This window comes from Labrus mixtus, chromosome 20 (assembly GCF_963584025.1).
Source record: "Labrus mixtus chromosome 20, fLabMix1.1, whole genome shotgun sequence".
Lineage (NCBI taxonomy): Eukaryota > Metazoa > Chordata > Actinopteri > Labriformes > Labridae > Labrus > Labrus mixtus.
The window spans coordinates 17,963,492-17,980,996 of NC_083631.1; the positions used below are offsets into that span (position 1 = coordinate 17,963,492).

Consider the following 17,505-nt stretch of genomic DNA (forward strand, 5'->3'; position numbering starts at 1 on the left):
TATGAAGCATAATGATGCCTCTACAGTGATTGTAGTGCAGGCTTATTTGATGTAACTCCAATTAAAATACATAAACAGGAACACATACAGAACAATCAAAGATACAAATCATACAATAAAACCTTAAAGAACTGTTCTGAAGTTCTTAAATGACTGAGACACTGTACATTAGTCAACTTAAAGGTCACATAATCCTTATCAACAAGTTGTTGATAAGGGTTTTGATTCATATTTTGAGCTTGTGTGCAAACCACTTCTGAATATTATTATATATATTTTTTTTTACCTACTGCAATTGCACTTTATAACGACTCCCCTTTAAGTAAGAACAGAAGACATTTAAACTTTTAAACTTTAGCCTGAGCTGCAAATATCAAACTGTATTTTGCACCTGTATATTTGCACACTTGACTGCTTTTTTTAATAATAATTCTTTATTTATCTATCATACTATAAACTGGCAGAGCTAGTATTTTGTACTGTTATCTATGAGTAACAGCTACTTATGCACATGGACCATCCATACCACTTTTTTATCCTGGCTATGTATTGTGGGCTCATGTTTTTTTGTATGGGTGGGATATGTATGTATATATGTGTTGTGTTGTGTGTTTGTATGTATGCTGGCTGCTGGAACACCTAAATTTCCCTGCTGGGATGAATAAAGTATATCTTATCTTATTATAAACTCACCTTACATACATGTACTGTGATGGAAGTTTTGTCCTCAACTTATGATTTGAGGTATGCCATGTTTGGGAAAGTCTACTCTGCAATAAGAGAAAATTAGTGAGAAAGGTAAACCTGCAGCACATCACCCAACAAATCTTTCTGCTATAGATTGTTTGCTTGAAATCTATCATAACACAATTAAACATGTGAAACTTTATAGTATGAGTATGGAGTATTTTACACAATAGGGTGTTAACTGAGGTTACTTTTAAATGTCACATATTACGTTTTTTTTTTTCTTCTTTAGGCTGTTGCTTGTCCAGAGCTGATATAATGTTTTCGGGGGTTTTGCATGACATTCTTCAGAAATTTAACACTTTTTGTTTTGGCTCCTGCGGTTGATTGTTTTTTTTTTCAACATGACCTCGATTGGGCAAAACAACATCAAAAAAAGTAACATGCATTCTTTTATCTTTTTTTTTTTTTTTTTTTTTTTGCTTGTTCGTGTTAACATAGCGTGTTGTGGTTTTGTTTTTCTGAACATGTTGTGCTGGAGGTGAGTTCAGTAAAAGCCCGTCAGGTGCTGCCCCTGTCGCTGCCTCTGCATCCTGGGTCAGTCTGTTCGGGTCTGCAGAGCTATCACAGCTCTGGTCAATGTCATAACTTTCCAGGTTTGTATCAATGTTTAGTTTATTTAAGCTCCTTAGATTCTGCAGCAGCTAACTCCTCGATTACACACTTTACGGTATTGGTTGTTTTTTTTTGCAATACAAGGTGCAGGGAAAGATCAGGACTTTGCAGGCTCCAATCCAATTTGCACACTCTCCATCATAACGTTAGGAGTGTAACTTGAAAAAATAGCAGAACGTTTGAATTCACATCATTCATTTCAAATAGCTAAAATAAAATTACATTAAAGAGAAAAAGAGGTTGAGAGGGCAGTCCTAGGGGTTGTGTGCCAGTTTAAAGCAGGAGAGTTTCAAAAAGTCCCCTTTCCCTTCAACTCATTGATAAGAAAAAGCAATACTGCTGAGGGGGTGGGGAGCTCAAGCATTTTTCTAATGCAAAAAATAAACCCTCTTTTTTTTTTATATCAGCTGCGATGTTGTCATATACACCACTACGCACTACACTGTGTCACACAAAATGACTCCCATTCACTCTACTTACATGTTGTAGGTTGTTCATTTAAGGAATCAGGGTTAATAATGTTTACATCATGCGACTGGTGAGCGACCGGTCTGATATTCATGCACGTAGGGAAGCTGCATTAATGCCTTGTCCTTTTTAAGCATGTCTTGCCTCCTCAGACCAAAAGGTCCAAATGTGAACAGGCAACTCAGAAAGATTTAGAGGCGAAGTGTGAAAAGCACAATTACAATTGCCAACATAGCTGTAAATTAGTAGTCTTTTTAGAATGTCTTTAATTTCATTAAATCATTCTTCCATAGTACATCCTTTAAACTACTGAACACAGTTTCTAGGTTCTTTTTTAGCATCTTTTAGACATCCCTCACTAGAGATTCCTACATCAGACACCCTCTGACTGCCTGGCGCACAGACCAAATTCTCTGGTACGGGCACAAGACAGATGAAACAGGTATCAGCCTATGTCCTCTTGTTCCTGTCTCTCTCTACTCGTCATTATTGTTCTATTATTTTTCATTTTTTATAGGTTATTTCTCACCGTTTACATAATGTGTTTTGTGGTTCATCTGCAGCTCAGTGGACTGAGAGAAACTTCATGAACCAGAAGCTCACCAAGAGGCTGACAAAAAATGAGCAAAAGGACACTGCAAAGTGAGGAGTTGCTTCCTACCTCGAGACCACAACCCACACATTGCCCTCAAACTTACACTTTGTCTTACAATTGAAACACAAAAAATAAAGTGTGATCTGAAACCAAAAGTGTTTGTAGTGTTAACTCACTATAAACAATAAGGAAACAGGTTGAGATGAAGTACCACTATAAAGATCACTAAAATGATAAATATGTGTCTGCAATGCATCTCTGGTGTTGTTAAAACTAGACAGGGGTCATTTTAGTGGCACATTTCGATAAAACCAAATTGTGTGTGTGCATGTACTGTTTATAACCTAAATAGACTTTGAGTGTATTAGAGGGAGCTAAGTAAGCTATCTACAAAGGTAAACATGCTAAACATTTAACCTACTCAACAGCCACCGTTTTTTCCGCTAAGACTCTGGAATCTCATGTAAGGGATCAAATTAAATAATTTGTATCAACCAACAATATTTAATCCAATTATCAGTCAGGTTTTAGGGAAAAACACATTTTAACCACAGCTGCTTTAAAGGTAGTCGGTGATTTTATGGGGTCCTTGGACAATAAGGACATTTTTGCAACCCTTTAGTTGACTTTTTGAAGGCCTTTGATACTGTTGACCATATCATTATTTAACATAACCTAAACAGTATCGAACTGTCAAAACATTGTTGAAAACTGTTTGTTGGTTTGAAAATTATTTATCAAACAGATTCCAGTTTGTGCAGGCTGAAGGCATTACCTCTAGATCTCTGCATATAATGAATGGCGTGCCACAGGGCTCAGTCTTGGGACCACTATATCAACAATATTGGTTGTAATGAATTTATTGCTTCACTCTAACACAGTGTCAGGCTCTCTGCCTTTTATGAGAGGCCTTTGATTCTTTACAGGACACCTTTCATGAGTTAAAATTGGTTTTTAATCCCGATAAAACAAAGTCATGATCTCAGGGCTTTAACTCATCATTGTACTCTGTATGCTCGAGTTGACTATAGCCTGCATTGACTAATTGTAGACTAAATCACTGGCATGTCGTTATTTATTTTATAAATTGACACATATCAACTTAAATCATCTGAAAATAGTTGTTTTTATTAAACATAAAAATGATGTTCCCCTTTATATCAAAACGTATGTTTAGCGCTAAGTCTGCTAGTATGTTTATGGTTAACATGTCAGCCTGTTAAACAGCAACATGTCAGCCTTATCACTGAATTAGCATGTTAGCCTTTTGACATTACCTTTTAGCTGAAAGCACCACTGTGCAGTCCAGTTTTTTACTATTTGAAATTCCCTTTTATCCAGTGACAGCAATCAATACAATGCTCTGACAAAATAAAAAGATGTGGCTGCAGGTCTGTGAATATCTGGATACTTTACCAACACTGATGTTCTCATCAAACTTGGATGGTGAACATCGCAAACATTAAACCTTCTATAGCCCTCTAATATTTTAGCCTGCTGTCATTAGCTTTAGCTAAGAGCATCACTGTGCAACCACTAATAGCGCCACAAAGGCTTGCATTGCTGTAGACTTAAAGTTTGCTGAGATGTAGGTTTTGTACTTATTGATAATGTGCATGAAACATGTAGTGGCATGCTAGTACAGCCTTTTTTCATCACAGGATATTCAGCTTTTCAACTTTTGCCCCTGATTAGAGCATTTCACTTCTGTACCTGTTTCCCCACTGCATGTATAAACCAATAAACTGTTGAATGTAAAGCAGATTCAGTGTCATTTAGTTGACTTTCTATATCCTCTTCAGGCTAAATGTAATGGCTGTTATATAAAGAGCTACAGCTTTTGTAAGTATGAGTGTGCCCTCACTTGTTATTGTTCTCACCTCCTCCCCACTGAGCACCCTCCTGTCTTTGCGGTCTGTAAATGGTGACAGTTTACTCAAACAATCTCCACTATGGTCTTCACTGCAGCTCAGGCGGACTTTGACCTTTAAAAAAAAAGAAAAAAGAAACATACACTCTCCTGCTTCCTCTACATCCTCTGCACTCTTCAGCTCTTGTCCCCCTGTCATCACTGCTGGCTGATGCTGACACCTAAGTAACTGCAGGAACTGGGGGGGGGGGGGGGGTGCGTCAGACAGATCACCGTCTGGCCTAGTGCAGATCTGAACTCACTCAGGGTTGCTCAGGCGGCTGCTGACTGTTGACTTCATGCATATTGTGTTGCAACAGTTGTCTTCTTTTATGTGTGAATGCTTTGTATGGTGTGGATGAGTGTTGCACAATGGCCCTTCATTGACCTTTAACACTGAGACGAACAATCCAAGATAAAAGTACGTTCTCAAAATCCTACGTAGATCTTAACTCTTCTCTCTGCTGCACTCATAATTTCATTCTAAAAGTTTGAGAGTAAAATCAACTTTGGCAAAGAAAAAAATATCTGAATACACATTTTTATCTTTTTCATTACCACTTTTTTCCCTTTCCATCACTCAGTGTTCATATTGAGTTTTACTCACATTTGAATTCATATTTCATATACTGTACATCATGGAGGCCATGGCATGATTATCAAAACCGTATATTTGATGATTAATTATTGCCAATTATTTGGGGAGGAGGGGTTTATCGATACATTTGGGTTTGTTTGTTTTTTTTTAAAGGAAAGATCTTGCAAAACACAAAATTACTTTGTTTTTGGACCCATCCTCAAAATAAATCAAACTTTTTACTGGAGTAAAAAAAGCAACCCCAAATGCAGACAATGTGATGCTGGGATTTGGTTGTATGTACAAGTAATAGAATCCAGCATGTTATGGTTAAATATGTAATTTATTTGAAAGTCCCTTATTACCCCTTATATCAAACTAAAGATACATTTCAAACACAGTATGTTGAAGCAACATCAATCAAAAACTATTATTTCTTGCCGTTCCTGGCAGCCCTACAGTTTTTTTTATTCACCCTCTTGTGTGGTCACTCTCTTTATTTTCTCTTCCAGTGCCAACATGGAGACCTCTACTCGAGCCGTCTGCCTTTAGGGCTTTTTGCGACGAACCCTGCCACACGTATGAAGGGAGATTAGACCTGCTACGCCCAGGTTGAATAGTATAAAACAAAGTGTTCTGTCATGGAAGGTGGCTGTCAACCGTTGAGTCTGGGTCTGCTCAAGGTTTTTGCCTGTTTAAAAGGAAGTTTGTAACCATGGCTGTCCAGATTGGTGTCCATTATGAAGTCCAGTTCTTCTTGTTTGTTTGCTAAGAGTGCGTCTTAGACCTGCTTTATAACTTTGTTTGTGAAGACAGTTATAAATACATATCCCAAATTAAACTCTAGTGGTGAAATTATAATTGTCAAAAACAAATGTGTTTTTCAGTAAAACAAATAGGACATAAAGTTGCAATATAGAGGAAGTAGAGACCATTTTTCACCTTTCCCTTAAATAATGCCAAAATGCATCTAAAAGTAAGTTATCAGGAGATACCGTTCACCTGATCATTTTTTAAACCCGACTCCCCACTAATAGTTTTAAAATGTATCAGTCTCCATAGCCAAAGGTCTTGAAAACTTCTATAAATGGCCAACTAACACGCAGAGGAAATCTTTTGAGGCCTGTGGCTACAGAAATGAGATGATGCGTGACCTTTGAGTGACGAGCAGGCTGCAGGTTTAACTTTCAGCCTCATTTCCTCTATCTGTCTGTAGTATCACTTAGGTAGTACTTATTTGAGTGCCTGCAGTGGTTTTGTCTCTGTAAAACTCTTCCACGTGGGTGTTCTTAAAGGGCATCTTAAATAACCCCATTGTGCTATATCTGGTAGCTTTAGCCTAATTTTTACTCTGAATCTTTAGTTTAAAATGAGCTCCATTGACGTAAACCACTTCTTACGAAAAACCTGCCAGTTTTCTTTATAAAACCACTTTGCGTTGTGATTGAAACCGGATGTGGTGTGCTTTGTATTTCTTGTTTTCACTGCAATTATCTTTAAAGCTGGTGGTGGGGTCCAGGTAGCTGTTTCTGGTGTTTTACAACTGAGAAGTCACCACCCCTTCCTCCTCCCCCTCCTCCTCACTACGCAGGGTTGTTCGTCCTCTCTCACTATAGCTCACAGCTTAATGAGGCTTCCTGTTAGCCTCAGACGCAGTGCTGTGGTTACAAGTGGAAAATGTCATTGGGCACTTAAAAAGAAGAGAGAGAGAGAGGGGGGGGGGGGGGAGTGAGGAGACAGAGGGATGAGTGCAAGTGACAGAAAAAGAAAGAGAGAGGGAGATAGAGCAAGTAAGTTATGAGCGAGTACCAAGAAAGAGACAGAAGGAAAGGAAATCTTCTAAAAATGATGTGTGTCCTCTCTGGGACCCCCTGCTGCCTCTACTGACTAAAACCTGGGGGGTAATGTATTATTTTCAAATATAATATATTGTACATTTTATTATATATAATATAATATAATATATAATTTACCTGTATCCTAGTTCTATCATATTTTTTACATAATCTCTTTATACAACCTGTTGTTGTTAAGTTAGATTTTTATTATTTAAGTTAATATTAAAAACAAGTGGTTTTGTTTGCACGGTACAGCACGTCACGAACACAATGTGTTGATAACAGTGACGCGTCATTATTTGATCTAAAGTCCTACACAGTTGAGTCTTGAGCGGAAAAAAACCATCAGCTTGACTCTGACTCAAACTGGTGACTAATATTGCGACTTTTCAGTAAATTTCTGGGTTAAACAATCCGAACTCTGATGACTCTGATAAACTCTGACGTTTATTCACAAAAGATTTTTGTCTGTTTTTATTTTTTGAGAGCAGAAACACATGTTACACGTTACCAAGAAAAATCGTGCCATCGTCAATCTTTCTCAGCTAAAACTGTAAAACAAAGTCAGTATATTCTCTGTTCTGCGCCAGTACAGGTGTTTACAGTCCAGTTTCACTTATAACGGCTCAGGTTGCAGCTGCTTCTCAGGTTGAATGTGGATCTAGTATTGTTTTGAGTTTCGTACCGAGGTAGAAAATTGTTTTGGCAACCAGTTACTGTGGAGGGAAAACCACCACTTTTTTCAAGTACCGTAAGAATAGTTTCGAGTTGCAAAGATTTTTTTAAACATGAACACTGTACAGCCTTTATTTTTCAAATGTCCACTCTCATATGTGGACTTCAGCTACTGAATATGTCATTGTAATTAACAACATAGATTCAGATTGGATTCTGATGGTCAGTATTGATCCTCTCCGTTAACAGTAATATTGTGGCCATGGCCTTGATGGAGCTCGTCTTGTCCTCTTTGGTTCTCGTGGTCCTGTTTCCAGTGGATGCAGCCCACTCTCATGCCAACGTCTCTCAAGGTATGATTCATTATGTTCAGAGTTTTATTAACCCTTTTTGTTTCATTCAGCTTTTTTTGTTTAGTCCTCCGGTGAAAAAAGAATTGAACTGAAGCTGCAGTGTCTCTTTTCTCCTCACAGTCAAAGTGTTGCTGTACATGTGTTATGACATTTGGAAAATGTTGTTTTATTCCAAATTTCCATTCTAACACCTATTTGACGATAAAACCTTGCAGATACCAGTGCGGTAAAAAAATAATAATCTACATTTATTTGTTGTTTCTTAACCATTTGTAAAACCACAAACCCTGTACTGATGTGGTAAGATTGTTAGTATGGCCTGGCTGAGAGGAACAAAGGAATCTTAACCTCATCACAAGCTGAGCTTACTTAGCCGGACTTCAGCTCACAGCCCCTATTAATGTCCTGTAGCCATAGTTAATAGTATGCACAATCTTTAGTTAAGTAAGTAAGAAAGTAAGTACTCAAAGTAAGTACATAGTTCTGTAAAACAAAAAATTTAAAAAAAATCTTGAAAAGTACAAGTATTGATTCAACTCCTTCCCAGGGCCAGAATGTTTTCCCTCCCTTTTAAGAGGGAAATCATTCTGGCCCTGGAATGTACTCAAGGCCATCTGCAGGATGTTTTGTCTAGGTGTTTCTATGCAATGCTAACTGTAACTCATTTCAGTGAATGACAGTTCTCTTTGCTCAATTGTGCTGTGTTGGTCATGTAGAACTGTTTCACTGTCTCCTTGTTGGTCATGTAGAACTGTTTCACTGTCTCCCTGTTGGTCATGTAGAACTGTTTCACCGTCTCCCTGTTGGTCATGTAGAACTGTTTCACTGTCTCCCTGTTGGTCATGTAGAACTGTTTCACTGTCTCCCTGTTGGTCATGTGGAACTGTTTCACTGTCTCCCTGTTGGTCATGTAGAACTGTTTCACTGTCTCCCTGTTGGTCATGTAGAACTGTTTCACCGTCTCCCTGTTGGTCATGTAGAACTGTTTCACTGTCTCCCTGTTGGTCATGTAGAACTGTTTCACTGTCTCCCTGTTGGTCATGTGGAACTGTTTCACTGTCTCCCTGTTGGTCATGTGGAACTGTTTCACTGTCTCCCTGTTGGTCATGTGGAACTGTTTCACTGTCTCCCTGTTGGTCATGTAGAACTGTTTCACTGTCTCCCTGTTGGTCATGTGGAACTGTTTCACCGTCTCCCTGTTGGTCATGTAGAACTGTTTCACTGTCTCCCTGTTGGTCATGTGGAACTGTTTCACCGTCTCCCTGTTGGTCATGTAGAACTGTTTCACCGTCTCCCTGTTGGTCATGTAGAACTGTTTCACCGTCTCCCTGTTGGTCATGTAGAACTGTTTCACTGTCTCCCTGTTGGTCATGGACTTTGGATGTCTCTTTTCTGCTTCCTACCTTGTTTTTCTGTTTTCTCTTGAAACATTGTAAATGTCATGTTTTAGTCCGTTGTGAGTGAAGCCCAACATTAAACTGCCATAAGCCGACACTTGGTAAGATTTGGTAACACCCACAGGGAAAACGTTTTTTTAAACAGGCAGGATCTCTGAGCAGAACCAGAATCATTGGTGGACAGCTAGCCTTCAAACGTGGGATTTTTGGGATAAATCTCATTATTGCTGCTCAAATATGCACATTGATCAGTAGTTTATCTGAATGTCCCAAATAAAGTCCAGTGACACTGATAAAGACGGACCCTATCTCTTTATTTTTGTCTGTTGTTTTGTCTCCATTGCTCAAGGACTATCCTGCGTAAACGACTTGGTCAACAATGTCAGCTGTACATGGCACGGCTCTCCACCGGCTGCTGGTGTGGACTGCTGGATCTCTGGTGAGAAGATAGTCAGGATTAGGAGACTCCTCAGCAAACAGATGTAAGATGGCACAGATATTATCATCACTAGTGCTTGTAAAGTGATCATACATGACCATATATTCTCCCTTTTCTTGGAGAATTCATCAAATTAAAAAAGGCCGTTGTTCTGAGGTTTAAAGCTGACATGTGATGACCTCAGTTCTGTCTGGTGGTCAAATCTGCAGCATTTAGTTATTATCAGTCCTTTTCCTTTTTAGACAAAGATGCCACATGAAACAACATGGAAACTCTCCTCCAGGCTGCAGTTTTGTCTTTGAAAATGAAGTAAGTCACCAATATATATATAAAATCATTAGAACTTGAAAAACAGTCTTGTTTCTAAGGTAAATGTCACAAATGTTTGCCCAAACCATTTCTGTCTGCACTGTTAAACTGCCTGTTGTCTCCCTGCAGGAATTTAACTGTTACAAAACCATGCCTTACATCCGAATGGAGTGTGATGATGCATTGGTGGGGAACCTCACAGACTATGATCCATGCAATCACGGTGAGTGGATTTTTAATTCCTCACTAAACTGTCAACTTTTTCACCATTTCTGAAAGTCTAGCCACAAATTTGGTTTAAAAAAAAGTGATAGAAAGTCAAACTCATTTCTTCTTGAATATATTTTTTTAGAGGTTATATAATACTATACAACAGTTTGTTCTCACCAGGTAATCTGATTGTACAAGAGTCATTCCATGTGTGCTGATATTTAAGTCAAATTCATCTTTATTGTCAAGTTTTCCATACTGGACATACAGAAAAATACAAAATAAATTGTTTCTGTATGAACGATGGTGCAAAATGTTAAAAAATAATAATAATTTGCAAATCAGAATATATAGATTATACAGATTTACATAAACTACAACTTTCCAATAACTTCACATGCAACAAAGTAGCTGGTCTGTGCTAACAGTCCAGTTTCAGTGAAGTTGTGGAACTAGTTTAGTTGGTGGAGCAAAACATAAAAATCTTTTAATTCTTGTATGTTGTGTGAAGAACTGTGGTGTTAAAGAATGATCACACACAAGGTTGAGATATTGCACTGAATATGTAGCCAAAATGTAGCGCATCACCCTTTCATATGATATGTATCAATTAACTCTTTTTTAAAGCAGTGGTTCGGAGAAATAATCATTTTAACTTTTTTAAAACATCAGAAATGACTTTGTTGCACACTTTTCTTTCCCCCCTTGTCTATGTGTGTTGTGTTCCTGTATGGTCGTGTGTAAATGGTGTGTGTGTTGGATTCAGTTCAAATGCATCCTCTAGGTGTTCTTAATGTAAGCAGATCTGCCAATGAGACCCTGATATCATGGAGCCTCGCCAGTCCTCACTCTATCTTCTTGACTTTGTTGGACTTTCAAGTTCAAATCAAACATAAACACCAGGCATGGAAGGTGAGTGTCTGTGCACATAGATTCATTTTAAAATACATAACATATTTACTTTACTTATTATCATAACATGCTGTATTAACATGATGGTAAATAAGAGTGAATATAAACTCAACATAAGTTGCTTTATATTGAAATTAATTTGTCAAATAACTTGAGTTTCCTGTTAATATACGCCCTCAACATTATCAGGAGGCCAGGACTCTTTCCACACAAACACAAGAGCTAAGAATACCTACTGGGCAACTAACGGGGCACTGCCAGGCCAGGGGGAGAGTCAAACCCATTGACTGGTATAAAAGCCACTGGAGCAACTGGAGTCCAACGACGTCCTGGCTAGAAGCGACTGACAAGGAGACAACACCACACGATCAAGGTAAAAACAAGGTTTTATTTACAAAGGCCTGTACTATGAACCAAGTTCAACAGACTGTAGTGGAAAAATACTATCTGTCTTTTGCCTTCGTTTGACCTTAAAAGATTAGGATGATCGTGCGTCATTTAGCAATTAGACACTGTTTCTCTGTATGGCCTGGGTCTGTATCTCCAACAGGTACGCTCCTCAGGATCTGGGTACAGCATGACCTTAGATCAGTTCCCTCCTGACAAAGGAGTTTCTGTTGGTGTTCCTCCGTACCAGGTGCCTTATAGAAAGAAGCTTGCACAGATAAATCACCAGGCAAACTAGCAGAAGGCGTAGGCACTAGGGCAAGCTGAAACCAATGACGATGTATCACTCATGTATATGCAAAATACCTACACCCTGTGAAAGTATAAATATGCTCTGCAACCGGGACTGCCCCGGGAATCTTTGACGCACTTGTGACTGATGTTACTTTTGCAGCTGATTGCCCCTTTTGCAAAATAACTTTTTATTACATGCAATAAAATACACAAAGACAAAAGACTTTGACTTGAGATCTTTCATTACCAACAGAAAAATCCACAACAATACCCAAGCTATCTTTTTGGACATCTTGCTTCAATAACCCTTAAGAGGTGACTGTGCTGAGGGGTCACACAAAAGCTGGTTCTCAACTTGATAAATCAACCCAGAGTTTCACGAGCTATCACAAACTTGAACAAGTCTGACGTCAGCAGAAAGTCTTTTTGTCTTATAAAAATGAATATGAAAAGTGTACGCCGTATACCGTACGACTAAAAATACAATTTAGAGTAGTGCTTACTTTCACATTTTAGCAGTACAACAACTACAAGGCATTGGTGCTTTTATCAGTCTATGTTGCGAGATGATATCAGTTAAGCATTACTATTTACTTTCACATTTTAACACTTCATAATGAATAATCAAATGGGAAAAAGTCTACTGTCCATTTAAGGTCTTCCCTGAGCACCTTTTTTTTCTTGTTTGGACAAGTTGTAATGGTGAGAACATGTAAATAAACGAGGAAATAATGTAGACCAAAGGGAGAGTAAACTTTGTTCATTTTATTTGTGTGCACTTTACTTATGTAATGGCATTATCCACGGTCTTTCTTAGATGGACTTCTGACATCCCTGGTAACGTGGGGAGTGGTTGGCAGCTTGGTTTTCCTCTTGGTTGCAATGCTGGTCGTGTACAGGTGTTGCTTGAGAAGGGGGTGAGTATAATGCTCCTGTGTAATGGCCAGAATTACAAAGGTCCTCACTTAGTTGCTTTGGATTCATAGTCCCCTCTTCGTAATATAAGCCTGAATGTGTGTGTGTGTGTGTGTGTGTGTGTGTGTGTGTGTGTGTGTGTACTGTGCAGTATGTCTAACTAACTGTCCTCTCTCTGTTGTAGGCTCCAGGAAGTGAAATTGGTGCCAAACCCTTCAAAATACTTCCACACTCTCTACTCCGTCCACGGAGGAAATCTGAAGGTAAAAAGAAAAGTTCTCACAAAACATTAAGCCTTCTTAAAAACCATATCCTACCACATTCAATTTGTTGGTACATGGGCTTCAGAGACTGCAGGCATTACCACAAAAACCTATTTATACACACACAGGTAGCATAACAATCAACTTCAATGTTCAAGTTCACTTCTTTATATACTTTATTGTTCTGTTGAAGTAGGACAAAATCAACGTTTTGTTTTTGTTTAAACTACCTAAGTACAGCTGGGTGAGTGGGGGACAGTGGGGGAGAGTGGCCAGTGCATATTAGTAATAGTCTATAAGGGACAGGATGAGACTGGCAGCTGATTTTGATGGCGTTACATCAAGATTTCTAGCTAAGCTTAATATTAAATTTACCCTTTGTTTGCATGCACCTTATTCGATAAATGTACAACAGTAGACATTTTCTATGGAACAAATTCTGACCTATAAGCAGATGTCTTCACATTTTCATATATTGATGTCTTTAAAGAAAAAAAAACCTTTATCGTCTGCATGCACAAATCCAGTTTTTCTGTCATCTTGATATATATATATATATATATAATATTTTACTGCTAAATGTCAGTTTACCAATCTCGAGGAGTCTTTTCTGGAGCTTTGTTAATGGTGACTTGTGCTTCTTAACAACTAAGTTATTACAGAAATATTAAATATGATACTGATTTTATTAGGGCCAAAATGACCAGGTTCTAAATGTCTGCATATCTCAGTCTGTGCAACTTCAATTATGATCACTTTTTGAAGTCTGTCCTCTGTGTTTCCAACTGTCATTGTCCTCTAATGGGCGTCATTCCTCTGCAAGCTTTCCTTGCCGAACAAGCAGGATCTTGTCTACTATATAAATTGCCAATGTTGAAAACTAGAGGAAAAGCCTTCGCTGTGAGGGGCCCCTAAGTCGTTGACTGACCTCCTTGCACATTTGCGGTTTTGTATCAGGTTAATAAGGGAGTGTCGGTGTGTGCCTGCTCTCCACTAACTACTACGAAAAAGAGTTGCTGCCATATCATGCCCCACATACCCCCTTGCGGAGGTTTTTCTTTTGCTTGTATTTAATCAACGCTATAGATAAGAAGTGGATGATTTTTACAAAATCAAACCAATGTGAAAGTGCCCTGAATCTGTATTCTTTCTAATGAGAAAGAAAAATCAGAAGGGGGCAATGGCCCTGGTTGCAAAAGACCAATTGCCTGGAACCACATTAGAAATGTCCAAACATCTCACTCAGTTAATATCTCAGTAAACATTTTCTTTTGAATTGTGATCATAATTGCAAGTTTAAAGTCTTCTAATACACATCATGGCTTTGATCCTGTAAATAATTTTCCCAGTAGAAAATGAATAAACTGAAGGGCATGAATAACTGAGATTATTATCGACCCAGTTATCTAAATATAGTTATTTCTGGGTACAAAAAACAACCAAACATGCACTCACTGATTACCAAAAATTGAAGGTATAGTAATAATATATGTCAAGAACACACATCACTTATCAAGTCATAGTTTAGCTGTTCACTAAATCACTTTCTTTTCCCCTAGAAATGGATGAACCCTCTCTCTGCCTCTGAATCATTCTTCACAGCTCAGCCCCGCGAACACATCTCCCCGGTTGAGTTGTGTGAAAGCTGGGACGTTGTCTCCTCCACCTCTCCCTCATCCACCTCCACCAGTGCCCTGCTACATTTTAAAAGCTCAGCAGGCTCAGACACCAGCGGGGTCAGTGAAAATACCACATCCGCCTCTTCTTCGTCCTGCTTCTTCAACATGGGTTACTTCATCTCGAGCTCCTCCGGGAGCTCAGCTCAGAACGACCCCAGCCCCGCTTACTTCACCTATCGGGACGATTTACACAATCTGCACAACAGCCACGCCCTCCACCTGTCCCTCTGCCCTTCATTTGACATCTCTCCAGCTTATGAGAGCTTGAAGAGGGAGCCGCAGAGCCCGGACTCCGGCTTTTGCATTGGTAAGGAGGATGAGGAGGACATAGAAGATAACAAATTTGCATGTGTGAAAAGGAAGGAGGTGTCTCCTCTTCTTATGCTCCCTCTCCGTCTGCCCACCCCGATGTTCCCCCCGTCATCTCGTCAACCCCCTCCCGACGCTCCGAGTCTGGTTCAGGTGGCTCCTGATAGCGCACAGGTGGAGGCACCTGGGGAAGCTGCTCCTGGTTGTAGCTACGCAGCCTGGCCTTTGGCGGGTGCCATGTGCAGGTCATCGTCCATGCCGGTGGAAACCTGTAAAACAGGGTACCTGACCCTCAAAGAGCTACAGACAACATTCAGCAATAAATCCATCTGAAAACTTCAACGTACCTGAACAAATCCCTCTGCAATCATTAATCAATTATACATTATAATCTGATCATGTATGGAAGAATTTGGGTTACAATTTAGGGGGTTTTTGTGTTTGTCAAAAAAATATTTGAAAAACAGTATGAGTATGAAAAATTATTTATTTTTTGCAAATTCCAATATTTTAAGCTTTTATTCAAAATGGACAAATATTTTGGAAGAGGGAGAAACTGAAAGCCTGCAATGTATTATATAACATCATGACCTAATTACATTTTTGTAACAAATGGGTTCATATACATTATATATCATATATATATATAAGATATAAAAAGTTGACTATATACAGAACTAACATATACAGAACCGTTTTGAGCTGTGTTACTTAACACTTTAAGAAAATCAAATTGACTCTTTAAGCAGAGAAAAACACATGTTGAGTTTGTTTTGATAATGAAAAAGAGCATCATTGCTGGAGAGTTAAAGTATAAGAGTCTGTAAATATCTAAACAAAAACAAAAACCTGGCATTTTTTAGTATGTAACAAGTTTTTTTCTACAGCAACATTTGAGTATTTAAGTCTATGGCTATCAAATAAAAGGCAGCTCTTCAACCACTGACGTTTTTGTTAGAAAATACGATTTAATTTGTTCATCCTCTGAATAATTTAAGAAGTTTGAAACATCCCATCTATATTTTGGTGCCCCCTGTGGACAAAGCGGGACCTTTTATATCTTTGCTGATCTGTAAATGTGTAAGTAGTGTCTTCAAATGGAACATACCATCCTGCTGTCTATTAACTGTTAAATTTATCACTTACTTTCAGTCTTTGATGTTGAAAATGTCAATTAAAAAGAAGAGGTAGTTTTTGCAGCATGCAGTCAATCACCTTGTAATTAACCTACCCACCTTCATCAATTACAGGCATAAAAAAAAAGATCTGCCTATAAATCATCCACCTTGTCAGTTTCATAACCAGCTCAAACCCCCTCACAGGAGCTTTGATCAGACTTCAGCGACAGATCCTACAAAATGGATGAATTGCTGAATCTAGATTCACGTTCATCAGTGAGGTCGGTGACACGTGTTGATCATCTCCTCACTTCGTGTGTCTTTCTGTGTATTTCCGTTGCAAACAGTGACATCTGCGCAGCGACCAAACACAATAGAACTTCTGGTAGAAATGGGTCACCCCTTGACTTCCTGTGTCGTTGTGGAACGAGGGCTGAGGGGTGGGCATGTGAACGGACGTGAGAAAGCATGCGAGAGCCTGAGTTCTACGTGTGTGAGACATACATGTGAGTGTGTGTGTGTTCAGAGTGTTTCTGAGTGTTTACATGTCCTGTCAGGTGGTCCTGGTGGTGGTGGTGTGTGTGTGTGAGAATGAGCGCGTGCATTAGAGTGTGGTTTGACATTTAACTCTGACACAACCAGCGACATCTGTTCACCTCTCAGAAGATTTACAATATTAAGCCATGTCAGTAACAAACCACATAATGGGGTTTTTTTTTCTTTTTTTCTCAATGTCTTGCCTTCTTTCCATTTCTCAAGAACTGTTGTTACATCATACACACATTATGTAAAAACACTTTGATGATTCAGACGGAAAAATAAAGATGTTTGTAAAGCAGAAAGCATTTTTTTTTAACCTGCGTAATGTTTGGTTAAAACCTTTTTAGGTGACCTACTACGTTGCACAAATTTTGAAAACCCATGCAACCACAGTACAATCTGGTTCAAAACGACATATTCCTCTGACAATCTTTTATATTGTAAATGTGTTTACTTGTTCTTTGCATATGTGATAATTCCACTGTGTTCAAAATATATATATATATATGTATATATACAGTATATATAATTAATATATATAATACAGCACCAGCAATACTGTGTGAACTTAACTTAACAGTTAACATAAAACCACCAGATAATCAAAAACAATACAGTAGGTTGCAATGACTCAATCTTAAAAACAAAAGCTTCAATTTCACCTTAACACAGTCAAATGTTTCAGTAATTATATGAAAATTCTTTAGCAAAAAACATTTGAAAAACTAGACGTATGAGCAGTCAACTAAAAATAACGACAAGAAGACAAACATCCAAAACAGCCTTAACACATGCCAACATCTAAAACTTTAGCCTTATTTTAAACTTACATTCTTTGTTTTCCATGATCTAAATTATAAGTAGTTCAATTATCATTAACTTAATGACAGCTAAATGTATTTAGGATTATTCACAAGTTACAAGTTAGTCATTGTACCTCATTGGTTGTCATGGTA

General features: G+C 38.4%; 1 protein-coding gene across 1 annotated transcript; it reads left to right on the forward strand.

Annotated features, from left to right (window-relative positions):
• Positions 1-6,608: 6,608 nt before the first annotated feature.
• Positions 6,609-15,837, forward strand: il2rb (interleukin 2 receptor, beta). The gene is made up of 10 exons (XM_061065872.1): positions 6,609-6,812; positions 7,674-7,777; positions 9,524-9,656; positions 9,856-9,922; positions 10,052-10,145; positions 10,899-11,044; positions 11,234-11,417; positions 12,543-12,642; positions 12,825-12,903; positions 14,463-15,837. The coding sequence occupies exons 2-10, from the start codon at positions 7,687-7,689 to the stop codon at positions 15,222-15,224; spliced, it is 1,656 nt and encodes a 551-aa protein (XP_060921855.1). The 5' UTR covers positions 6,609-6,812; positions 7,674-7,686; the 3' UTR covers positions 15,225-15,837.
• Positions 15,838-17,505: the final 1,668 nt, after the last annotated feature.

Bases quoted from the DNA above. Each gene is read 5' to 3' on its own strand.
- il2rb (XM_061065872.1), top strand. From the start codon at position 7,687: ATGGCCTTGATGGAGCTCGTCTTGTCCTCTTTGGTTCTCGTGGTCCTG. The intron at 7,778-9,523 runs GTATGATTCATT...CCATTGCTCAAG, and splicing joins TCATGCCAACGTCTCTCAAG to GACTATCCTGCGTAAACGAC. The intron at 12,643-12,824 runs GTGAGTATAATG...TCTCTGTTGTAG, and splicing joins AGGTGTTGCTTGAGAAGGGG to GCTCCAGGAAGTGAAATTGG.